The sequence below is a fragment of the Petromyzon marinus genome, chromosome 38, assembly GCF_048934315.1.
Source record: "Petromyzon marinus isolate PM22_M1 ecotype Great Lakes invasive population chromosome 38, UKy_Petmar_22M1.pri1.0, whole genome shotgun sequence".
Classification (NCBI taxonomy): Eukaryota; Metazoa; Chordata; class Hyperoartia; order Petromyzontiformes; family Petromyzontidae; genus Petromyzon; species Petromyzon marinus.
Window position 1 is genome coordinate 12,854,954 of NC_133704.1, and position 26,149 is coordinate 12,881,102.

At 48.4% G+C, this 26,149-nt stretch overlaps 1 protein-coding gene across 2 annotated transcripts; it reads right to left on the minus strand.

The window, feature by feature from the left end:
• Nucleotides 1-3,306: 3,306 nt before the first annotated feature.
• Nucleotides 3,307-24,853, minus strand: LOC142930389 (uncharacterized). 2 transcript variants are annotated; one of them, XM_076072695.1, is made up of 13 exons: nucleotides 24,465-24,853; nucleotides 21,187-21,240; nucleotides 20,129-20,185; nucleotides 19,214-19,362; nucleotides 16,983-17,119; nucleotides 15,657-15,797; nucleotides 15,157-15,292; nucleotides 13,717-13,798; nucleotides 9,145-9,317; nucleotides 8,037-8,097; nucleotides 7,355-7,472; nucleotides 6,351-6,743; nucleotides 3,307-4,623 (listed from the first exon to the last, which is right to left on the minus strand). In XM_076072695.1, the coding sequence occupies exons 2-13, from the start codon at nucleotides 21,236-21,238 to the stop codon at nucleotides 3,804-3,806; spliced, it is 2,319 nt and encodes a 772-aa protein (XP_075928810.1). In that variant the 5' UTR covers nucleotides 21,239-21,240; nucleotides 24,465-24,853; the 3' UTR covers nucleotides 3,307-3,803. The 2 variants fall into 2 exon arrangements, with proteins under 2 accessions (XP_075928810.1, XP_075928811.1); XM_076072696.1 differs by having other exon boundaries at nucleotides 20,129-20,182; nucleotides 24,465-24,852.
• Between the last annotated feature and the right edge of the window lie 1,296 nt (nucleotides 24,854-26,149).

Here is a 26,149-nt window from a genome sequence, read left to right on the forward strand (position 1 = left end):
ACAGAGAAACGCACAGAGAGATAGAGAGACAGAGAGACGCACAGAGAGACAGAGACAGAGAGACACATAGAGATACACACAGAGACACACAGAGACACACAGACAGAGAGACGCACAGAGCGACAGAGAGACACACAAAGAGACGCACAGAGAGACACAGAGACACAGACAGAGAGACGCACAGAGACACAGAGAGACAGACACACAGAGAGACGCACACAGAGACAGAGAGACGCACAGAGAGACGCACGGAGAGACAGAGAGACACACAGAGAGACACACAGAGAGACGCACAGAGAGACAGCGAGACACACAGAGAGACACAGAGAGACAGAGAGACGCACAGAGAGACACAGAGACACACAGACAGAGAGACGCACAGAGACAGACAGAAACACAGAGAGACAGAGAGACGCACAGAGACAGACAGAAACACAGAGAGACAGAGAGACGCACAGAGAGACAGAGAGACACACAGAGAGACAGAGATGCACACGGGGCTGAGTCAGCGTGCCGGTGTCGTTACGGAAAGTTTCGTGACATGTGTTGATTTGTTTATTATAAATAAGCATTTATATTGAACTACAACTGACTTTTTAATTGTACCAGGCCCACTGAACTATATAGCGTCTTTGGCAGAAGTAACCCGGCCTATCACAAATGATAGCTCAACGATGTGGCTTGTCGTCATGTGGACATTTATAGCAGCAGCCAAATACTCTGAAATGCGTGGCGATGTTGATTATAAATGTGGAGGGAAAATCCAGAGGACCTGGAGAAAAATCCACGCGACCACAGGCAGAGAGAGACGCAAACTCCAAATATACAGCAGCAGCAGGCGTCAGGGTCGGGATCGAACCCATGACCTCCTGCATACCAGGTGGGGGAGTTAACATCTCCTAGCCACCGTGGCACCCTACTTTCACGCCGGCAGCATTGCGGAACGTAACAAAGAATCGCTTCTTCGCATGTCTCGTGCGGCAACGCAATCCGTCGTGCGCGGAGGGAACGGCCCACGGAAGCGGACACTACAGAGCTGCCTCAGATTGCCTTCAAAGCAAAGGGAGTTCATGACATTGTGGCAATTTTTCTGCCAAAAGTGAGCAGCGATCGCCTCCATTCCTTCCCATCAGTGGCACCCGTCGGGGTGCAGAGCAAGTGACAAAAACAAACACAAGAGGTATTGTGGGTAGAGGGCGGGGTAATCAGGCGACGGGGGCGCGCACGAGCCGTCCCTGCCCCCGTGGGAAGGTGCCACGCGTAACGGACGACGGCAACGCGTGCGGAGGGCGGCACCGACGAGGAATTGCACGCGCCCACCGTGCGCACGAGAAAACTCAACGTATAGGCCTCGGCCCCCGTGGTTCCGTTGAAGAGTGGGGAGCTGTGCGGCGCGGCGTGCCGGGCGGACTGGTCGCCGTGCACGTGCGGAGTGCACGGGTGTGTGGTCTAACCTCTTGCGGCTACGAGCCAGCAGCACGAGGATGTCCCTCAGAGAGGGCGCTAGCGCGGAGGGCCCCGTCACTCGGTCGGCGGGGGCTCGGCGGGAGCCAACCGACACGGTGGAGCGGACCGGGCGGACATCGTGCCCCACCTGCCTAGCGAGGGCGGTGGGGTGGACGTCGGGCCCCACAGGTGTATCTACCAGTAGTCATCTAAGTCGACCCGTGGCACCTGCTGGGTCTGTCCCGTGACCTCCTGCCAGCGGACTCTCGACACTTTACGTGGCCTTAAAGTGCACCTGGCCTGGCACAAGCGCCCGTGGTGACGTCACCATCACTTAGTGGCGATTGGCGATTGTTGTTGTTTGTGATTAGTGGTTAACGCACGGCGAGACCAACCCGGAGATCCAAGTTCAATTACCACTCACGACCAACGCCAGTCACAATTATTGGAATGGGTTCAGGGCCTCCCCTAGGTCGACTCAGCCTCAAATGAGTACCTGGTGCGATGTGTAAACATCGCCACTGGGGAGACAAAGGCGGCCGGGCGTTGTGACTGCCTTCATAGGTGCTCACGAACAACACTTTCTGTAACAGTCTGTTATCGCTACACGTGGGATCGTTGTTGTAAGTGTGTCTTTGTATGTATGTGTGTGTCTTTGTGTCTGTCGTTGTGTCTGTGTGTCGTGTCTGTGTGTGTGTCGTGTCTGTGTGTCTGTGTCGTTGTGTCTGTGTGTGTCTGTCGTTGTGTCTGTGTGTCTGTCGTTGTGTCTGTGTCGTTGTGTCTGTGTGTTTCTGTGTCGTTGTGTCTGTGTGTGTGTCGTTGTGTCTGTGTGTGTCGTTGTGTCTGTGTGTGTGTCGTTGTGTCTGTGTGTGTCGTTATGTCTGTGTTTGGCTGTGTCTGTGTCGTTGTCTGTCACTGTGTCTGTGTGTGTCGTTGTGTCTGTGTGTGTCGTTTTGTCTGTGTCGTGTCTGTGTGTGTCGTTGTGTATGTGTGTCTGTCGTTGTGTCTGTGTGTGTCGTTGTGTCTGTGTGTGTCTGCGTGTGTGTCTGTGTGTGTGTAGTGTGTACTGTGTGTGTCTGTGTGTCGTTGTGTCTGTGTGTTGTTGTGTGTGTGTCTGTGTGTCTGGGTATGTGTCGTTGTGTCTGTGTGTGTCTGTGTGTGTCGTGTCTGTGTGTGTGTGTCAGTGTGTGTCGTGTCTGTGTGTGTGTCGTTTTGTCTGTGTCGTTGTGTCTATGTGTGTCGTTGTGTCTGTGTGTGTGTCTGTGTGTGTGTCGGTGTGTGTCTGTGTATGTGTCGTTGTGTGTGTGTCTGTCGTTGTGTCTGTGTGTGTCGTTATGTCTGTGTTTGGCTGTGTCTGTGTCGTTGTCTGTCACTGTGTCTGTGTGTGTCGTTGTGTCTGTGTGTGTCGTTTTGTCTGTGTCGTGTCTGTGTGTGTCGTTGTGTATGTGTGTCTGTCGTTGTGTCTGTGTGTGTCGTTGTGTCTGTGTGTGTCTGCGTGTGTGTCTGTGTGTGTGTACTGTGTGTGTAGTGTGTACTGTGTGTGTCTGTGTGTCGTTGTGTCTGTGTGTTGTTGTGTGTGTGTCTGTGTGTGTCTGGGTATGTGTCGTTGTGTCTGTGTGTGTCTGTGTGTGTCGTGTCTGTGTATGTGTGTCAGTGTGTGTCGTGTCTGTGTGTGTGTCGTTTTGTCTGTGTCGTTGTGTCTATGTGTGTCGTTGTGTCTGTGTGTGTGTCTGTGTGTGTGTCGGTGTGTGTCTGTGTATGTGTCGTTGTGTGTGTGTCTGTCGTTGTGTCTGTGTGTGTGTCTGTGTGTAATTGCGGGGACTCATTACGCTTCTTCAAACAGCATCCGGACTCAAGTAATATGAAAAATAACAGATTTTTTTTCTTTTCTTACAAAACTAATTTTTTTCCTTACAGTATATATACATGGAGATCTACAATATATCTTATACTTAACAATGATTCCCTTTTTCATTGAACGCCCCTTATATTTTACAACATTTGAACACAGTACATGATCGCTTTCCATCTCTCTCCCCTCTTGACAACGGCTGAGATTACAAGCTAGGCTGGCTGGGAGGACACCATGCAAGGTGACAGCTCCGAATGTCAATTAGCGTTGATCTGGGCTAGTCCCATGCGTGTGGTGTGGTGGTGATGATGGGCAGCCATCCTCCCGCCACTCCTCCGCTTGGTTCTCTCCCAGTATTCGCACGAGATGCTGGCACCGGAAGATTCCCCGAGGCCGTGGTGAATCCCCCCCAGCATTTCTTCCGTAAGACACACAGCACCTAATAGGGAGACACACTCACGAGCCATGTAAGTCCCCCCCCCCCCCCCCCCCCCCAGAAATAAAACTAAACTTTGTCCCCAGGGCGGCGAATGGCCGGCCCTGTGACAGGATCATCGTCCTCTCCGCTCGTGCAACAGCAACAGTGATTCCGAACGAAAGAGAGAAATGTCCGGAAGCGCCTCCTAGTGCTTGCGAATCTTCGCCGAGTTCTCCGGGCTTCCGTCGGCCCACTGCCGACATCATCATCATCATCGGCGACGGAGGTGGTGGTGGAGGGGGCGGTGGGGGTGGTAGCAGTGACGGTGGAGATGGTGGAGATGGTGGAGATGGTGGGGACGGTGGTGGCGGTGGCGATGGTGGAGATGGTGGAGATGGTGGGGACGGTGGTGGCAGTGGCGATGGTGGAGATGGTGGGGACGGTGGTGGCAGTGACGGTGGAGATGGTGGAGATGGTGGGGACAGTGGTGGCGGTGGCGATGGTGGAGATGGTGGAGATGGTGGGGACGGTGGTGGCAGTGACGGTGGAGATGGTGGAGATGGTGGGGACGGTGGTGGCGGTGGAGATGGTGGAGATGGTGGGGACGGTGGTGGCAGTGACGGTGGAGATGGTGGAGATGGTGGGGACGGTGGTGGCGGTGGCGATGGTGGAGATGGTGGAGATGGTGGGGACGGTGGTGGCAGTGACGGTGGAGATGGTGGAGATGGTGGGGACGGTGGTGGCAGTGACGGTGGAGATGGTGGAGATGGTGGAGATGGTGGGGACGGTGGTGGCAGTGACGGTGGAGATGGTGAAGATGGTGGGGACCGTGGTGGCGGCGGCGTCTTCATCCCTCCCGTCGTCAGGACGGCGATGTTCCTTGCTGGTGCAGGGGACCGGAACCCAGCTGGTAGAGACAAAATGCCCGTAACATCGATATGCTCCTCATCCGTACTTGAGGCATTCACGGCAGCACCCACTTACTGCAGGGGGCGCGTCTCGCGAGGCGATGAGCGGGATGCGTCAAGCACCGCCCATGGTCTCCTGGCCCGTGTTAACAGCTGAGAGACGTTTCAGCCCCAAAATGTTCCACGCTCGAACAACTTTTTTCGTTAACATGAGAAGTACAAATTATCGTACAGTTTTAAAATATAGGAATAAAATGTAAAATGTAACGCCTACCGTACATGAAGAAACACAGGGCAAGATCCCCCGTATAGCATAGATCCCCCGTATATATCACCTGCGAGGGCAAGTGCTGTTAGCGAGCACTTATGAAGGCCGGCATGGCACACGAGGGGTGGGTGGCCAGCACCACGCCCGGCCGCCTTTGTCTCCCCAGTCGCAATGTTTACACATCGCACCAGGTACTCATTTGAGGCTGAGTCGACCTAGGGGAGGCCCAGGACCGGTTCAGATAATCGTCACTGGGTGTTGGTGGCCGTGAGCGGGAATGGAACTCGGGTTTCCGGGTTCGTACTGCCACGTGCTAACCGCTGCGCCACCGCTCCCCACACCTACCCATTATAGTGCTACACAACCCTGGCCCTGTCTATAACAATAAAGTAACTACGTAACTACCGTGTTTCAGATCTGCCTTATGTTCACGAACACGTTCCGAGACATGTTGCTTAGTTTCCCCAATTTAACTACTGCCGCAGACACAGATTAGTTTGTAGACGCCGGGGTATTGCAAGTCAGGGATCACATCTTTCACAGATGGGATCAGATCACGAATTTTATGCAGTGTTAAATCGAACCTGGATCTTGTGTTTGCTCATGATTTTGGAATCTTTTTGGTGACCCCTGCTATGTATGGCAAGGTGATGGTTTTGTGTCTGCGGCAGTCATTACATTTTGTGTCTGCGGCAGTAGTTACATTGGAGAAACTAAGTGACATGCCTCGGACCGTGTTCATGAGTAGGACCAATACCTCGGCCGTGGCTGATCATTGTTTTAATGCGGTGAACTCACGCGGAATTGATTTCTCTAAGACGAAGGTACTCTGCAAACCCACTGGCTATCAACAAAGATTCGTTCACGAAGCCATCCATATATACAGACACAGACACAATTTCCACCGAGAAGATGGGTACAAACTGAGCAATCATTGGAAGGACGTTATCAACCAGTTTAAGTCATAACTGGCTGTGATGTTCCCATCCTACCACCTTCCGATGTTCGTTGTTCATTAACAGGTTCACACTACCACAGCCAATTCGCGTGCCGACCTGGAGGTGGCGGTGGCTCTGCGATCTTCTATCAACATGCCAATTTTCACCTGGCAGCCCTTTGATTGGTGGAAAACCAACCACCGTCATGGTTGCTGCCCACCACTCACATTACCATTGGCTGCTGACATTTGGGCCACGCCCATTTCAAACCTTTATAAACAGTTTGCCTTTAGAATCTAACCCACTTTTCCTGATGACGACCGCTTGCGTTGCGATCGAAACGTCGCAGTTTTTTGTTATTTTTTTGTTATTTAATTTGAACCTATCTACGTGACTTTACCGAAAGACCCAAAGAATATGGATTCTCTACGCCCGTTGCCAAAAGGGGAGGCACTTTAACTCAACAACCCAGCCAGCCCCAAAATTTCACCAAATGCACCACTCGCACACGAAGACTCACTTCCCCTGACTCATGGTCCAGCTAATGCCGCCGTCCCAGCTGCTGTCTTCTCTGAGGCCCTTCTCAGTGCCCCTCTCGCCGGACGCGGAGGGGATCGCCCCGCTCGACGGTTCGCGAAGCCACTCGCAAGCCGTCAGGTACGACTCCACACTCTCGGAGGACGCCGGCGGCGACGGGGCGGAAGCCGCCGGATCGGGTGACCCGCATCCACCGGAAGAGGAGTCGTCGTCAATCTCGCTGAGCGTGCCGCAATTATTGCCGGGGGTAAAAAAGGTTCCCTCGGCCTGGCTAGACGGCGTCGGGAACGCTTCCGCATCCAGGTAGAGGGAGCTGTCCGCCATCCACTCGTGCTCGAGGGCGTCCTCAGGCGTGAACCTCCACATGGGATCCCACCTGGAGAGAGGGGAAGGGAAATAACTAAATAAAGCGGTCAAGAAGGCCCACTCCTCTTCAAACATGGAGTAGCCGCGAGCTGTACGGTCTGTCCTCCGAATAGCACCGCATGGTGCTTTCACGACACCATCGAGCGACCGGAACTACGTCGCAGTGCGAGTAGGGACAAGCGGTCGTGCGGCCGCCTCGGCGCAACGTAACGCAGGGACATTGGGATGCTGGTGGATGCTTCTGGATGCTGCCCACCATGCCCACCACGCGCCTCGGTCTTTGTTCGGCCTGCGTATGCACCTCACGCATTATCGCGGAATGCGCTTTACCCTACGTTATATATTGCTTATTATAATGCGATTTTTCCTAAACATTTTGTTCTTCAGGAACACAGCTACTATCGCGTGATAGGATAAACAGGCTGCACGCAGTTTTACCGACAACCGTATCATGTCACGTGGTTGACCGTCAGATGACGTCATCAAAAACATTTTGCCCCTGACAGGACAAGCAGCTGCCCAATCTCAACGAAATTGCATCTGTCAGGTGAGTGTCGATCGCAGATGTGAATTGAATTATCGACGAAGATAATGCGCAGTGCGCGGTGGTGTGCCACTTACGTGAGGCATCCTTTGATGAAATTGAGGAAATGGATATTTTCCGTCCCAAGCACTTCGTTGAGGGGTAAGCTTTCCGGGGTTACTTTCTTGCTCTTGACGAAGATCTCGCCCATGTGACCTGTTTTACGAAACAAACAAGGACACGGAGAATTAGTGCTGGGATGAAGACTGCAACGCAGTGCGCATTTTATGCACGACTTGAATGTCGCTTCAGTGTTGCTGAACGAATACATGATGAGGTCGTGCTCGTTGCACACAAAGCGCTTGCTGCAAATGAACCACTATACCTCGCCATCGAACAAAGACGGAGGTCACCGCATCGCACGGCGCTTTAAGATGCGCCTCTGCGGCCGTCTGGAACGCTCTTCCTTCCGATATTAGGAAGCCACTGGGAGCTGTGCACTTTTAAATCATCATCGTCGAGATTAAAAAAACTAATTTCTCTTGAAACAGCTTTTTTGTGTTTAATTTGTTGTCCTTCCCCTGCACCTTCAATGAGCACGGTTGGCTACGTCAAATCTCAGACTCAAAGATGCACTTGCACGTGGAGATTCCCCGTCGGCTCATGGCCGATAAAGGGAAAACAGATTAAAACAGAGGGCAATATCGCTGGCTGCATGGCCACACGGCTCTAGGAGAAGTGCCTGCGCAAGTAGCGACCGCCGCCCCCTCCTCCACTCACCAAAGGAAATGAGCTTCGCTTTCGAGGTTACGATGACAGTCATTGGCGGCACCCCCAGGATCTGCACGCACGCACACCACAGCGGCGATGAGTTGACGTGGGCGAGATCAGTCGAGAGATTAGTCGTTGATGCACACGCGATTACGTGTGTCCGTCCGGTCGACTTACCTTCGACCACTTTCGTCGGATCTCAGAAGCTCAGCAGGTTTTGGCCTGCAAAGTGCTCGGATGAGTGACCATTGCCCACACCAGATTGTCGGGATTACGTGGTGTGCATTACAGGGCAGTGCAACAAAATCTATTGTTGTACTTCATATACTTCCATGCTCTGCTCCCCTTCACCAACCTACACCGACCATCATTGTGCAGTACAGTACTACTATTCGCTATTACTACTCAACTATTTTTTATTTTACCAGGTAATGCCCCACTTAGCTATACAGTAGCTCTTTTTCAGAAGCAACCTGGCCATCACAATGGATAGCTTCACGAAGTGGCTTGCCATCACGTGATAACTTCTTCTCGCAGCCAAATACTCTGTTTGCGCACACGGAGAGGCGCACGGAGCGACGCACATGTGACTCGCTTCGTGGTTCGTGACATGACGTGGGTCTGTTATGAAACCGCGTTTATATTGAACTAACTGCAGCTGACTTGTTATTTCATTCAGGTGACGGCCTCACTGAGTTGTGCAGCATCTTTTGCAGAAGCAACCTGGCCTATCACACTTGATAGCTCAACGGTGTGGCTTGTCGTCATGTGGAAATGTATAGCCGCAGCCAAATACTGTGAAACGCGTGGTGATGTTGTTGTTCTAAATGTGGAGGGGAAAACCCGAGGACCCGGAGGAAAATCCACGCAGTGACCACGGGGAGAGAGACAGAGAACGCGCAGACTCTAAATATACAGCAGCAGCATCAGGCGTCGAATCAAACCCACGACCTCCTGCGTACCAGGCGAGGTAGTTAACATCTCGCCACACGTAACTTGTAGAAAAAAAACCCTGTGACAAAGAGCTTCATGGCTCATCGGATTCCTCCAGTATTAAACACACATTCAGATTCTAGTCGTTGTTGTTGTTGTTGACCTAGAAAGACCTCGAGCATACCTCGATGACCCTCTCCAGATGGTGACATCCCAACTTTCTCTTGAAGAGGTGATGGCCAGTCACGAGCTCAGCAGCCACGCAGCCCAGAGACCACATGTCCACGGAGCACGTGATGGGCAGCTTGAGGTACATCTCTGGCGCTGTGTACTGCTCCGTGCCAAACGTGTTGAAGTCTACAAAAAAAAAACGACAACAACAAAAGATGTCGATATATCTTGCATTGGCATCTCTTGCCATGGGGGCGAGAGATGTTAACTATGTCACCTGGTACACAGGGAGGCCGTGGGTTCGATACCGACCCTGATGCCCACTGTGGTCGCGTGGATTATTCTCAAGGCAGGCACGGCACACGGCGGGGTGGGTGGACAGCACCACGCCCGGCCGCCTTTGTCTCCCCAGTCGCAATGTTTACACATCGCACCAGGTACTCATTTGAGGCCGAGTCGATCTAGGTGAGGCCCAGGACTGGTTCAGATAATCGTCACCGGTGTTGGTGTGCCGTGAGTGGGAATCGAACTCGGGTCGCCGGGGCTTATAGCGCAGCGCACTAACCGCTACACTAACCGCTACACACACACAGTACACACAGAGTACACACAGTACACACACAGTACACACACGGTACACACGGTACAACAGTACACACACAGTACACACACAGAGTACACACACAGTACACACACAGAGTACACACAGTACACACAGAGTACACACAGTACACACACAGTACACACACACGGTACACACGGTACAACAGTACACACACAGTACACACACAGTACACACACAGAGTACACACAGTACACACACAGTACACACACACACAGTACACACAGTTTACCACGTAGGCTTTCGTGACCAATATCATCCATAATACAGTTTTTTTGGGGTTAGATCGCGTGAATATATAAATGTGTCGTTAAACCCGCCACCACCCGACACAGCCAACTAGTAAGGGTTGTCACGTAAACAGAACGTGGCCAATTCGTCACTAGTACAGCACTAGTGTATAATGTAGTGTATAGTAGTGTATAGTGTAGTGTATAGTGAAGTGTATAGTGGTGTAGTGTATAGTAGTATAGTGTAGTGTATAGTAGTGTAGTGTATAGTGTAGTGTATAGTGAAGTGTATAGTGTAGTGTATAGTAGTGTAGTGTATAGTGTAGTGTATAGTGCAGTATACTAGTACAGCACTAGTGTATAGTGTAGTGTATAGTAGTGTAGTGTATAATAGTGTAGTGTAGTGTATAGTAGTGTAGTGTATAGTGTAGTGTATAGTGTAGAATACTAGTACAGCACACCGGTTGTGTTGGAGAGCCAAGCCACAACATTTACAATCTGAGTACGACGTTTCACCAGTAATTACAACTAGCTTCATCAGGCGACAGCCAGGTTTGTGGAGAAGGCCACCTGTTTAGTTCCTTATATAGAGGCGTAGATGTGGTGACCACGCTTCTGCGTGGGGGGGGGATTACTGAGTCAACGTACATGATGCATGTACATTATGTGAGCCCTTTGATCTTGTCCTTCCTGTCCATTGTGTGTATTAAAATAGCCGTACCAACGGTAATCCCTATTGCAGTATGGTGCCCTTTATAGGCGTGCATTTAAATCATGTATTATTTGATGATTCTCTTCCACGCAGCACTAATTCGGTCGCTATCCGAACGATTAAAATTATTTTTTATTTATTTCAATTTCGATAGATTATCTAATTACGGAAGTCTTAGCCAGTAGTAGCTAGTTTTGCACGGAACTTCAACATTATCAAAATCAATTGAGTGTCCTTGTCGGCGCGTGTGTTGTAGCTAATTTTGCACGGAACTTCAACATTATCAAAATCAATTGAGTGTCCTTGTTGGCACGCGTGTTCTGCTACTGCTGACAGTTGTATTTGGAAGTATTTAATATTTCTCTTATGTTCTTTTAGTCTCGTGTTGATCATTCGTCCTGTTTGCCCAACAACATTTGCCACAAGTGCAGTTAATCCTGGACACCCCTTCTGTTGATAGCTTCGGTAATGTATCTTTTGTACCAGATTTTTTGTTGTTGTATTTTATGTACCGTGCCATATCTGACTCGGATGTTTTTTTTGTTCCAAACATCTGGCTAGTTTATAAGTTACTCCCGCAATGTACGTTCTTTTGATCATTTTAATTACTTGGGCAGTTTCAATTCTCATGTTACTTGATTTGGTTTTGGCATTCAATGCCCTGTTGATTTGTGCATCATTGTAACTGTTCATTTGCAGCGCTTGTTTAACATGTTGAATTTCACTTCTCAGACTGTCACCATCTGACACTTTCTTAGCTCGACGAATGAGTGTCTTGATAAGAGCAGATTTCTGTGCGGGGTGATGGTGTGACTCTGCATTCAGATAGGCATCACTATGCATTTTCTTTCGACAAACGCTGTGTGTTATTTTACTATTTCGACCCCGTCCGAGCAGAATATCCAGAAATGGTAGAGTTCTGTCAGCTTCCACTTCCATGGTGAACTGGATGGATGGGTTTTGCGATTTGAGATGATTTAGAAATGCGTTCAGTGTATCTTTGCCTTGTGGCTAGACCACCAATGTGTCATCCACATATCTCAACCAAGCAGATGGTTTTAGTGTGCTTGAAGCTGTTGCTTTTGTTTCAAAATCTCCCATGTACAAATTCGCTATCACAGGACACAAAGGAGAGCCCATTGCTGCTCCTTCCTATTGTTTATAGAAGTCACTTTGCCACAAGAAGTAAGTGTTCTTTAGACAGTGTTCAGCTCGTCTTGGGATATCTTTGGCTAAACCTTTGTTCGTTACCAGAGTGTCGAGTAATTTAATTGGCCCGTTGACCGGAATCCTCGTGAACAGAGACGTCACATCCAAACTTATGAGAATATCATTAGGGTTAAGCTTATGGACAGTACACACACACAGTACACACATACAGTAGACACACACAGTACACACATACAGTACACACACAGTACACACACACAGTACACACACACAGTACACACACACAGTACACACACAGTACACACACAGCACACACATACAGTACACACACAGTACACACACACACAGTACACACACACAGTACACACACAGTACACACACACAGTACACACAGTACACACACACAGTACACACACACAGTACACACAGTACACACATAGTACACACACACAGTACACACACATAGTACACACACACGGTACACACACACAGTACACACACACGGTACACACACAGTACACACATACAGTACACACACACAGTACACACACACACAGTACACACACACGTGGTGCCACGACAGCGAAGCCGCCCCGTGGGAGCCGTGCCTGCAACGGGGGTGCTGCAGCGGAGAAGCCACCCGGCCTCCGTCACGGCGCTTCCCCCGCCACCCTCCACGCGAACACACACCTGCACTCACGTAGGGCCTCGTGGGGGGGGGGGGGTCACCTGCCCCTGAGTTTTTACCCGAGAGCCCCCCTCGTGGGGGTGCTCCACGGTTTCTCAGGGCCAGGGAATTGGCAGCCCCCCCCAGGCCGAACGACACTGCGGCGCCGTGGATTAATCTAACATTGTATGGCGATGGCGAACTCACTGAGAACCGCAATGAGGAAACACCCAAAACACACGCGGATCGGCAGGCAGGTGGGGGGTGGGGCGGTACAGGAGGTCCTGCATGCCGTGCACTTGGTTAAACAATAGAGGGCGGGCGTCGGGGAGGAGGGATGATCTGATTGGCAGAGAGCGGGAAATCCGAGGCTCCTGATTGGATGAGAGACCAGCGGATCGGCGGCGCCTGGGCTTTGAAGTAGGGGAATAAAAAGGGTCGAAAATGAGAAGCAGGCCTCTCTTTTGCCAGGGGTCTTTTGGAGTGAGGGACCGAGGAGTGATCGTCCCCTGCTACTCGAACGTCCGTGAGACGGGTGGCAGAGCAGCCAGGTCCAGCCCCCCAGCAAAAGCCACGTGCAGTCTCGCCTCTCTGCGACTACCTACACCTCGAGAGCGGATCGTAAGTACGGAGAGGGGAGGTAAGTCTAAGAGGGAATATCCGTTAAGGAGAGTGAGTAGGGAGAGACGGGACAAATTGGGTCCTAGACCGTAGAGAGATAGGTTAGATCTGCCCTGCTGGTCCACACTGACACAGGTTGGGTGGCTTCATTAATCGAGGAATAAATCGCCAGTAGACATTAAACCGTGTCGTGTTGTCTCTGTGAGTACGGAGGGGGGTGCCTGGTGTTGTGAGCCTGTTCGTTGTGGTTTCCTGCGTTTTCGCACGTGCGTATATTTTGCCCGCGCGTGCACGCTCGCTGTGCACGTTAACTTGTGAGCCCGCGCGTTGTGGTGTCCCGTGTATTCTGCCCGCGTGGGTACTCTCGCCACTGGGCAGCTCGTGGTTGGCGTGTACGAGAGGGGCACAACGGCGCATTCGCAAGGTGGTTAGTGCAGCCATTTAAATCATGCCACGAGGGGCAGCCGCGAGGGGGGGAGAGTCGGAGAATGGTGGGTCACAGGAGAACGGGGAGATGGGGGGCAGTCTCCCCAACACACACCCACTCATGTGAGCTCACTTACAATTGGGACACTCTTGAAAGCTGAGACCAAAATCTGCGAGTCTGACATCGCTGGTGTCTTGGTCCTTGATGAGGATGTTTTCCTGGAGAAGACAAAGATGTTAGATACCTCGCCTGGTACGCAGGAGGCCGTGGATTTGATCCCAACCCTGATGTCTGCTGCTGCTGTATATTTGGAGTGTACATGTTTTCCCAGTAGTTGCATGGATTTTTCCGGTTTCTCCCTCCACATTTAGAATCAACATCAGACGCTGAGAGTATTCGGCTGATATATATGTTTCCACATGATGATTAGCCACTGCGTTCAGCTATCATTTTTGATAGCCAGGTTGCTTCTAAAAAAAGCTACACAGCTCAGTGGGGCCTTAAATAAAAAGTAGTTTAGGTTATAGTTTCAAAAACACTCCTGGATTGCGACTCTCTACTTCAGTTCTAATACTAATGGGTCATCTGTTTTACGATAGGGTTCAACTATTTTTTAAATCGTGAATTTGTTTCCTCAAAAAGTGTGAACGTTGCAAGTCAAAGTTATTGCTACGCAGACCTCCTGGGGGTACCGTGAGGTGATTTATAAAGTAAAGTGATTTATGAACGTGAGGTGATTTATAAACGTGAGGTGAAATTATATCAGACGAGAGAGTCATTGGTGAACAACCGTGTTGTATAAATCTACCGATATAAAATAACGATAACATTTAAATCCATATGGTAACCTATAAGGATATAACAAATGACGTCACGCGTGCAAAGCGCGCCCGTTGATTTTTGTTTGTATTCGCTTGCAGTTACTGGCCAGTTAGCATACTTCGCAAAATGGACAATTAGTTAAAGAATTGATGTTCATTATTCATACATTTATTTATCAGGACCATGTTGGGTCAGGCAAGGGGGGTACTCGGTTGAAACAAAATTCAGGGAGCTGGTGGGAACGTTGGGTTGCTCGGTCAATGGCCAGGGTCAACGGCGGCACCACGTGGTGTATTCCGCAAATATGCCCGACTGTGAGGGCGGGCACAAGCCGGCGTGAGTAGGTTAAACGTTGAGTTTTATAAGGGCACCACGAGGTGACAAGCCCCACCCAGCCCCACCCCTCCCACCCCCCACCCAGCCCCACCCTCCCCACCCAGCCCCTCCCCACCTTCCCCTCCCCACCCAGCCCCTCCCCACCCTCCCCTCTCCACCCAGCCCCACCCCTCCCATTTTATCCGGGTGTCCGGATACACGTGAACAGACATCCACAGACATACACAATTAATCCCCTGCCTCCTGTGAATTAATCCCGGTTGGGCTTCCAGTCCACTACGTCTCCTACTACCAGTATAACCACTGGCTTAGAGCATTGCCACTGAGATGCACGAAGCGCTGTGGGTGGGGCGCTGTGGGTGGGTGGGGCACTCTGGGTGGGATGTCAATGACGCTGCAGGCCGTTGTATTCACTCACCGGCTTCAGGTCTCCGTGAATGATTTTTTTATTCTTGAGTTTCTGCAGGGCCTTCAGAATGGACCTCACGTACACCTTGGCCTCGGGCAGGGTAAAGGCCGTGGGAGCCAAATTGAGTTGCTGTCTGAGGTCTCCCCTGCGAGACAGAGCGGCACGCATGGTTACGCTCCCTTCTTCTTCTTCGTGACCAATGCGCATGCGGTGCGTATTGGAGACGAGGCTCCTCGCAAGAGCCGGATGTCGACTCTACCGTAGCCGGTCGCTCACAAACATTCCCCACGCCGGTGATGTAGGGCCCCGTGGGGGACAGTGTCCTCGTGCACGGCTGACAAGTGCTCCCGTTTCCCATCGCTGTTTATAATCATGAAGCAGATGCATTGTGTTATGTGTATGTATGTTGCGGGGAGGAGGCTCGTGATGGACGCTGCTACTGGGCAGTTGGAGGCAGTCGCCCTCCAGCAACAAGGGAGGGCGGAGGAGCGACACCCACAACAACTCACGTCAAAAGCTCAAGGACCAGACTGAAATGGCCCCTGAAGGTGAAGGTGTTGAGGAGTTTGATGACGTAGTTGTTGTTTTTCTCTTTCGACTGCAACGCTTTAAGCATCTGCACCTCCCTTTTGGAATAGTATGGCTTGGTGCTGCGGAGAGAAAAGTGGTGAACGAGTCTCACCCCGCTCTTAGTACTGCACGTTGAGAAACAAGGTGGCCGCATCAACACATTTCTTTAATAATAGAGGTGTTTTTCTGGTTCGATCGCGTAAATATATAAATGTTGTGTCATTAAAACCCGCCACCACCCGACACAGCCAACTAGTAAGGGTTGTCACGTAAACAGAACGTGGCCAATTCGTCACTAGTACAGCACTCGTGTATAATGTAGTGTATAGTAGTGTGTAGTGTATAGTGAAGTGTATAGTAGTGTTTAGTCGTGTGTATAGTGTAGTGTATAGTGGTGTAGTGTATAGTAGTATAGTAGTGTAGTGTATAGTAGTGTAGTGTATAGTAGTGTAGTGTATAGTGTAGTGTATAGTGTAGTGTACTAGTACAGCACACCGGTGTGTTGGAGAGCCAAGCCACAACATTTACAATCTGAGTACGATGTTTCGCCAGTATATACAACTAGCTTCATCAGGCGACAGCCAGGTTTGTGGAGAAGGCCACCTGTTTAGTTCCTTATATAGAGGCATAGATGTGGTGACCACGCTTCTGCGCTCTTGCACCACGTGGGGGGGGGGGGGATTACAGAGTCAACGTACATGATGCATGTACATTATGTGAACCCTTTGATCTTGTCCTTCCTGTCCATTGTGTGTATTAAAATAGCCATACCAACGGTAATCCCTATTGAAGTATGGTGCCCTTTATAGGCATGCATTTAAATCATGTATTATTTGATGATTCCCCCACGCACCTCCGATTAACACGGTTGGCTACGTACGGCACGAAAGAAGTTCAACATATATACATCCCCATCGCAGGAAGGTGGAATGCCTTAACAGTGCAACCCAGCAATTTGGGTAAGCACTCCTCCCCATAACTGCACCTGAGCTAGCGATGGAAATTTCTAAATATTACAGGGACCACTCATATAAAAGGAATTCCACTTCGAACATTTTCTTTCCTGATGATGATTTTCTTCCTGATGATGGAAAATCGCCTGATGATGCTGGTTGTAATCACCAGCGAAAACGTCATATTCAACTGTAAATGCTGTGGGTTTACTCTTCATCGCACCGGCGTGCTGAAGTAATCGCTAATCGGCACATTTATATTCACGCAATCTCTTCAAACTCTTCTCTTCACAATTCCAGATATAAACTCACTATGATTCGTGCTGCAGCATTTTCACAGCTACTTCCCGCTTATGTTTGTGATCCAGGCATCGGATCACCCGGCCATATGCTCCCGCTCCGAGCACACTCAGGAACTGGTACCTATATGCCAGATGCTCATCCTGGACCTGGAAAACATTACAAAAGAATTCGATTTACACTCAGATAAAACAACATTTTCAAACCAAACTGTTATTTTTATTTTGCCAGGTAAGACCCGCTGAGCTATATAGCTCTTTTTCAGAAGCGACCTGGCTATCACAAATGATATCGCTCAACGAAGTGACTTATCACGTGGAAATTTATAGCAGCCAAATACTCTAAATGCGTGACGTTGATTCTAAGTGTTGAGGGAAAACCCAGAGGACCCAGAGCAAAATCCAATGGACCAAGGGGAGAACATGCAAACTCCAAATATACAGCAGGCTATTGAACCCACGACATCCTGTATACCAGGCGAGGTAGTTAACATCTCGGCACCATTCAGTCAGTGCTCAATCACAACTTAGCACTCATTTAACCAGTGCTCAATCGGTACAGTGCTCGCATTCATATTTTTCAGAGAAAATTATTAAAAAGTATTAGAATCATGATTTTTGTCTGTCCGTATACCGATCTGTCTATGAGCACCAGTGGCTGTGATTCGTGAACACATTTTACGGGACGCAGACCAAAAGATTTGTCAGCCTCCAGAGAAGATCCCGAGTGTTGGGTGGCAAAGTCTACAATCCTGACGTGAACATTGCCACCATGTGGGCTACGTGAAATAGGGAATGTAAGTTAACTGGCACTGCTACAAGAGGCATTACTCTGACATGCGGCACAGGGCCTCAAATCGTTGCTTTTTTTACTCGAACATCTAAAAGCCCCAATTTTTTTTTTTATTCTGTAAGGTTGAGGTAAAAAAAAAATTACCTGATGAAAAAAAATAGGCAACAGTACAGGAAGTGTGAAGATGTTTAAACACCAAATAGACACCCACTGTAAGGCATCAGGTATGCGTTAACCACACACCATCGTGGTAAGAGACCCAAGCAAGCTCGTTCTGATAATATCTGGGTGTCTACTTGGGTGTCTGAACACCTCCTGCGTTGTTGTTGCCAGGAAAAGGTGGAGCGTCTTCTTTTCTCTTCATCATGTTGATACTGGCAACAACATTTCCCGTAATACAATTTCTCTATACACTTGCAGTAGCAATCCAGTACGTCACTCAGACAAAGTGTAAGTAAGCGTGCAGTGTTTTTGGGGTGTTATTCATAATGAAGGTTTTTTTTTGTTAGATCGCGTAAATATAAATGTGTTGTTAACCCACCACCACCTGACAGCCAATTAGTAAGAGGTTTTGTCACGGGAATAAAACGTGCCAATTAGTAACTGCTTCAGCCCACTAGTGTGTTGGAGAGTAAACCCACAAAGTACTCAAATGGTAAATGTTGTGGATTTACTCGTCAACACACTGGTGTGCTGAAGCAGTCACTAATTGGCACGTTTTATTTACGTGACAAACCCCGATACTAATTGGCTGTGTCGGGTGGCGGTGGGTTAACAACACATTTATATTTATGTGTTCTGACCCAAAACATTTTTTCATTTTGGATATTGGTCACGAAATCCTATGTTTCGATTTAAAGCTTTCGTGACTGCAGGGATTCATCTTCTTGGTTCTTTCGGTAAAGTCACCACGTAGAATGGAAATAACAAAATAAAACATAATAAAATAAAATTCTCACGACGTTTCTGCCACAACACAAGTAGCCTTCTTCAGGTGAAGGAACAGAATTGTCGGGACGACAGCGCTTCAATGAACACTGCTAAGCTTGGCAGCGTCTTTTAAGCTGTGTTGGATTAGCAGTGTGTTGCTAATCCAACACATTAACACAGCTACTTCAACGCTAAATTCTTCTGTTGATATGTAAACTCCTTTGTCAAGGCGCTTTGCTCCTCCCACCCAGCTTAAAAGACGCTGCCAAGCTTAGCAGTGTTCATTGAAGCGCTGTCGTCCCGACAGTTCTGTTCCTTCACCTGAAGAAGGCTACTTGTGTTGTGGCCGAAACGTCGTGAGAATTTTATCATGTTTTATTTTTATTATTTTATTTCCATTCTACGTGACTTTACCGAAAGAACCAAGAAGAGAAATCCTATGTGTTAAACCAGGGGTGTTATGTTTACAGTGAGATGTGAATTGGTTGGAAACCACATGAACCTTGGTTGAGGGTACGTACCAAATTGTAGTCGTGACTTGTGAAATCATAGACATCGTTGAAAGAACTCTGTGATGGCTGACGGATCTTGAAATAATAGATGCGCTTGTAGCGTGTGAGTTCATCATGCTCAAACGGTGTCATTCTACTTCCGAATTTCCAGAGGATATCTGCATGCACACACACACAAAACAAAGACAAACATCCCCCGTATATCCTTTAATGGACTGTTGGAACAAGTGCTGTGAGCGAGTAGCACCTATGAACGTCGGCGCTGTGGCACACAAGGGAGGTGGGTGGCCAACACCACGCCCGGTCGCCTTTGGCTCCCCAGTGGCGACGTTCACACATCACACCTGTTAGTCATTTGAGACCGAGTCTACCTAGGGGAGGCCCAAGACCGTTTCAGATAATCGTCACTGGTGTTGGCGGGCGTGAGCGGGAATCGAACTCGGGTAACCGGGTTTGTAGCGCGGTGAACTAACTGCTACACTAGCGCTGTCCATACACGCACACATACACGTACGTACCAAGAACGTGTATGTGCATTGAAAGCAGAGTAAGCATCAACAAGGAGAGCATCACTTACAAGAGCTCAGTCTAACCTCTTACGTGTCTTCTATTGAGTGGTATAGCATCGTTGAGGGATGAGACTTAATCATGGAATGGAAGCCAAAGGAGGAACACGCCCAAGAAGAAATTACGCAATCGGAGAAATGAAATGAGAACGTGTGCAGGTTCTAGGACTGTTGTATGGCGGGATCATGCGATTATGGAGATGTTCTAATCAGAGGTGCGGGGAAGGACAAAAAACTAACACAAAAATCAGTTTTAAAGAAATTAGTTTGTCAATCTAGATGATTTAAAAGTGCATAGCTCCAGAGACGTAGCAGTGGATCGGGCGCTACGATTATACTGTAGTGAATGGAGTAGTACCGGTAGGCGTGTAGTGCATCCCTGCCTCTGCAATGACGACAGGTTCATCCATTGCTGCTAGTCACGCGCGGACACACAAACGCACAGATATATCAGTAACGCCTTCATCACGTACAACGCGACGCACACATGATTGCCCCATGACGAAAATTTAGCAGCATTCTCTTGAAAAATAGCCATGAGACACACGGTGGGGCCCTCCTGGGTAAACAAATGCAACAAAACGACACAGACAAGTGGATAATTTAATCCATGATAGAGGTTTTTTTTGGGTTAGATCGCGTAAATATATAAATGTGTCCTTAAAACCCGCCACCACCCGACACAGCCAACTAGTAGGGCTGTCACGTAAACAGAACGTGCAAATTCGTCACGAGTACAGCACGCCGGTGTGTTGGAGAGCCAAGCCACAACATTTACAATCTGAGTACGACGTAAAATAACGACAAATTTATATATCTACGCGATCTAACCCAAAAAAACCTCTTATGGATGATATTGGTTGCGAAAGCCCACGTGTTAAACGGATCATTTAATATAAATCAGTTTTAGCTAAGGGATATGTGATCACTTAAGGTGTTTATGTGGCATCGATTATCCTGGACCTCAATAGAGATTGTACCCATGTCTGTACTGTGCAGAGGGCTTGTGAAATAAAACGTCAGTGTTTTTGATGTAATTACGCAAACGGAGAAATGAAATGAGAACGTGTGCAGGTTCTAGGACTGTTGTATGGCGGGATCATGCCATTATGGAGATGTTCTAATTAGATGTGCGGGGAAAGACACAAAACTAACACAAAAATCAGTTTTAAAGAAATTAGTTTGTCAATCTAGATGATTTAAAAGTGCATAGCTCCAGTGGCTTCCTAATATCGGAAGGAAGAGCGTTCCAGACGGCCGCAAAAGCATATCTGAAAGTGCGCGATGCGGTGACCACTGTCTTTGATCGTAGCTGTTGATAATGCAGTGAACTCGAGTTGTGCGTGTGTGCGCTAGATGCAGAGACGTAGCAGTGGATCGGGCGCTACGATTATACTGTAGTGAATGGAGTAGTACCGGCAGGCGTGAAGTGCATCCCTGCCTCTGCGATGACGACAGGTTCATCCATTGCTGCTAGTCACGCGCGGACACACAAACGCACAGATATATCAGTAACGCCTTCATCACGTACAACGCGACGCACACATTCATGCGTCGTGGGCCAGTGGATTGCTGCCAAGGCAACCTGACGGCGTGGCCGCACGTTCGCCGATCGTTGCAAGAAGAGGTTCGCGGTTAGACTCCAGCGGCCGCCCTGGATAATGCTGCAGTGTGTATCTATGATGCGAACGCGACGTGGACGCACGTGCCGTTTTCTTCGCGGCAAACGTTCAAGGTCCCGTGACACAAATAAGTGCAAGAGTAGCCGATTATGTGCCGGTGTCTTGATCCTAATTGAGTAAATTACTCAATTGAAAAGTAGAAAGCAATCATTGCCCCCGACTGATAAATAAATAAGAAAAAAGGTTTTACCATTTCTGGGAATAACACAAGGTGTTAAAATGTTCACTCACCAAATAGACCCCTATTGCAAGGCATCGAACCTGCATTAACCACACATACTTGTGGTAAAACATGCAAAGAAACACGCTTTGATAATAACGTAAGCATTGTGCTAGAAACTGACTGGCCCTCACCAGAGAGAGCTTCCTTTGTGGCCTTGTCTCACCAGTGATATAGAGCAGAGAACAACGCCAAAAGGCAAACGTCGCCCCTACGACATCATCACCCCTACGACATCATTACCCCTACGACATCATCGCCCCTACGACATCATCACCCCTTTGTCATCATCGCCCCTACGACATCATCGCCCCTACGACATCATCACCCCTACGACATCATTACCCCTTTGTCATCATCACCCCTACGACATCATCACCCCTTTGTCATCATCGCCCCTACGACATCATCACTCATATGACATCGCCCCTTTGACATCATCGCCCCTATGACATCATCACTCCTATGACATCGCCCCTTTGTCATCATCGCCCCTACGACATCATAACCCCTACAACATCATCGCCCCTATGACATCATCGCCCTATGCCATGATTGCCCCATGACGAAAATTTGGCAGCATTCTCTTGAAAAACAGCCATGAGACACACGGTGGGGCCCTCCTGGGTAAACAAATGCAACAAGTAGACAAGTGGATAATTTAATCCATGATCGAGGTTTTTTTGGGTTAGATCGCGTAAATATATAAATGTGTCGTTAAAACCCACCACCACCCGACACAGCCAATTAGTAAGGGTTGTCACGTAAACAGAACGTGGCAAATTCGTCACTAGTACAGCACACCGGTGTGTTGGAGAGCCAAGCCACAACATTTACAATCTGAGTACGACGTAAAATAACGACAAATTTATATATCTACGCGATCTAACCCAAAAAAACCTCTTATGGATATTGGTCGCGAAAGCCCACGTGTTAAACGGATCATTTAATATAAATCAGTTTTAGCTAAGGGATATGTGATCACTTAAGGTGTTTATGTGGCATCGATTACCCTGGACCTCAATAGAGATTGTACCCATGTCTGTACTGTGCAGAGGGCTTGTGAAATAAAACGTCAGTGTTTTTGATGTAAGGGGAACTGATATCTGTGCGTATACTTTCACATGAGCCGTTGTCCATGCTGTCAATTGAGCTTGTGTCACTGTTTTGTGATGAGTTTGTAGCATTGGACTGTCAGGCGAGCATGTATTAGGTATTAACATCACCTCAGCCCATCATCTCTCAGGGTTGATGAAATAAGCACCAAATAAATACCAAATAAAATTAGTGGAAATGCCCGAAGTCCCTTGGCAGGTTGTCTCCGCACAGGATGACCTCAATGATGCACTTTGAACTCATCTAGATTGAAAGCAAATTTATTTAGAACTGCTTGTTGGGGGCCATCCATTTAGTACGTACGCATGGAGGGGGGAGGGGGCGGTTAACCCAAATGCGTATGCTTGTGTATGGGGGGTCGACTGACAATGTACGTACGCATAGGAAACGGGGGGGGGGGGGTGAAGCCTCGATAATAATTTGTCTATATTGGCCTTCAAAATAGTTAGATAGTCCTTGATCGTTTCTGTGTGGATTCAATATCAGCCGTTCTATAGGATTCGGGGGGGGGGGGAGGGGTGCTTCAAGCGTATGTACGCAGGTGGGGCGGGGGGGGGGTGTAAAAAGTATGCGTGCGTACAGGGTGGGGGGAGGGGTCAAGTTTTGACAGACTTTTGCGTGCCTACTAAATGGATGGCCCCTTGTTGTGTTTAGTTTTTTGTCCCTCACCCCGCACCTCCCATTCGCACGTTTGGCTACGTACGGTGCCAAAGAGGTTCAACATACATAGACATTGCAGTTACGGGAAACAAAAAACACACACGGTCCTAATTTTGTCAACACCAAAGGAATGGTGAGCTGAGTAAATCTACAACTGGGATTTGGGTTTGCGTCCGTTAGAGCATAAGGACATCACTCAGCATCACACGGCCAAACGCACGCATCTACGCATGTACACCATAACGTAGATGTGAAACCCCCCACCAATGATCCTATTCAGACTGTCCACTTTGAAATCACATTCATGGCTAAGTAGACCCTGTGGTTTGTCATGACTTACTTACGCGATCTAACCCAAAAACCTTTATTATGAATGTCAGCTCTTTGGTGACTGCATGCCTACAAGTAGGAAACTTTCGATTTAAAGCTTTCGCGACTGCAGGGATTAATCTTCTTGGTTCTTTCGGTAAAGTCACGTAGAAGGTAAATAATAAAATAATAACAATAAAAATTAAAAAATAAAATATTGTGAGAATTTTATTTTATAATGTTTTATTTTAATTATTTAATTTTATTATTTCCCTTCTACGTGACTTTACCGAAATAACCAAGAAGTAGGACACTTCATCATTAGACCTCCTTTGCCAGTACCAAAATGTAATAATAGGGTTTTTCCCCTTTTTTTCTGGCAACAAAACTGAAACCTTTTAACAAGGATTCATGTCTGCATTAACCACAATACCTGAAGTCAAAATGCAAACAAAAAACATACTTTGATAATATATGATGCATTGCCCTTGAAACTGATTGGTCCACACCAAGGGACGGCTTTCTTTTGAGCCTCGACCCAATTGGTGCTCGACCACATGACGCCAAAAGGTGTACGCCTTTTATTGAACATTTGTAAAATGTTCCCGGATTATTTAAGAAATGTGAAAGACAAATAATCCCACTTTCGTGACGAGATATCACACAAATTAAAGAGACATCACCTAAGGAGCAGGAGCTCCACCTACCGTGCGACTGCTCTCGACGAATTCAATCCCAGAATGCAACGCGGGAAGCCTGTGCGCTCGGTGACGTCAGAGGGGGACCACGTGGGCCGCGGGTTCTGATGTGAAATGTTCGCCGCATAGCTTTCAGCCGCTTGAGCACCAGGTGCACCACACACGCCGTCGATGTCGTGGTACACAGAGGCAAAGATCTCCGTGACACACGGTTGGGTCAAGTGGCGTTAGCGAGTAGCAGCGCCTATGAAGGTCGCTACAGGAGGGGGTGGGTGGCCAGCAACACGTCCGGCCGCCTTTGTCTCCCTAGTGGCGATGTTTACACACTCATGGCACACACACACACACGTGTCACGACTCATGACACACACACACACACGTGTCACGACTCATGACACACACACGTGTCATGACATTCAAAGGTGTGTGTGTGATCAGGAAAGTTTTTGTGTGATGTTGCGTGGAGACGCTGCTGCCGAGTGGTGGCGCTATCGGCAGTCTGTACAGTGCACACGCTACGAACCCGGCCACCCGCGAGTTCGATTCCCGCTCACGGCCACCAACACCACCAGTGACGATTATCTGAACCGGGTGCTGGGCCTCCGCTAGATTAACTCGGCCTCAAATGAGTAGCTGGTGTAGCGGTGTGTAGTAAACATCGCCACTGGGGAGACAAAGGCGGCCGGGCGTGGTGCTGGCCACCCACCTCTCCTGTAGCCACTTGCCCCTACAGCCTGTAAAGGCTACACGGGGGATCTTTGTACTCGATGTCTACTGTAATGTAGACCGACGCCACTGCTTCTCTACAATAAAGTTTAAAAAATCACAACAACCGACTGGTGAGTACAGCGCCTCTGTAAACGAGTATATTATATCTTTTATAGGCGTAAGTTTATATTTTATTCTTGAAAAGTCGTATGTACAGTGGTTGAAAACGTAGGCAAACCACAATTACAGCTCGCAGATAACTCGCAAATTCTATTAACCAACAGCCTCCAATCCCGCCTCCCACATGTTACGAATTAATGAACATCAATACTTTTAACCGATTGTGCACGTCTGTGCGGTGATATCCTAACTGGCTAGCCACTGTAAAGCGACGAGAAGTTTAAAAATAATCAACGGACGCGCTGTGCACGCGTGAGGTAAATGTGTTTACCATTGGGAACCAACATTACTCTGGATTACCAGATGGATGTAAATGTTATTCCTAGTTATTTTATATCGGCAGATTCATACCACACGATTGTTCACCAATGACTTTCACATCTGATATAATTTCGCACGTTTATAAATCACCTCACGTTTATAAATCACCTCACGTTTATAAATTATCAAGTTTATAAATCACCTAACGTTTATAAATCACCTCACGTTTATAAATTATCAAGTTTATTAATCATCTCAAGTTTATAAATCACCTGACGGTACCCCGCAGGGGTCCCCGTAGCCCCCCGGTTTAAGAACCACCGCTCTAAGCAATAACTTTGACTTGCAAAGTTCACGCTTTTTGAGGAAAACAAATTCACGATTTTAAAAATTATTGCCCCCAATGGTGAAACAGATGACCTATTGGTACGAGGACTGAAGTAGAGAGTGGCACTCCAGGAGTGTTTTTTAAACTATAATACTAAAGTACTTTTTATTTTACCGGATAAGGCCCCACTGAGCTTGAGAACAATTTTTTGAAGCGA

Bases quoted from the DNA above. Each gene is read 5' to 3' on its own strand.
- LOC142930389 (XM_076072695.1), bottom strand. From the start codon at position 21,238: ATGGATGAACCTGTCGTCATCGCAGAGGCAGGGATGCACTTCACGCCT. The intron at 15,798-16,982 runs GTGAGTTTATAT...TTCTCTCCGCAG, and splicing joins ATGCTGCAGCACGAATCATA to CACCAAGCCATACTATTCCA. The intron at 6,744-7,354 runs GTAAGTGGCACA...CCCTCTCTCCAG, and splicing joins TTCATCAAAGGATGCCTCAC to GTGGGATCCCATGTGGAGGT.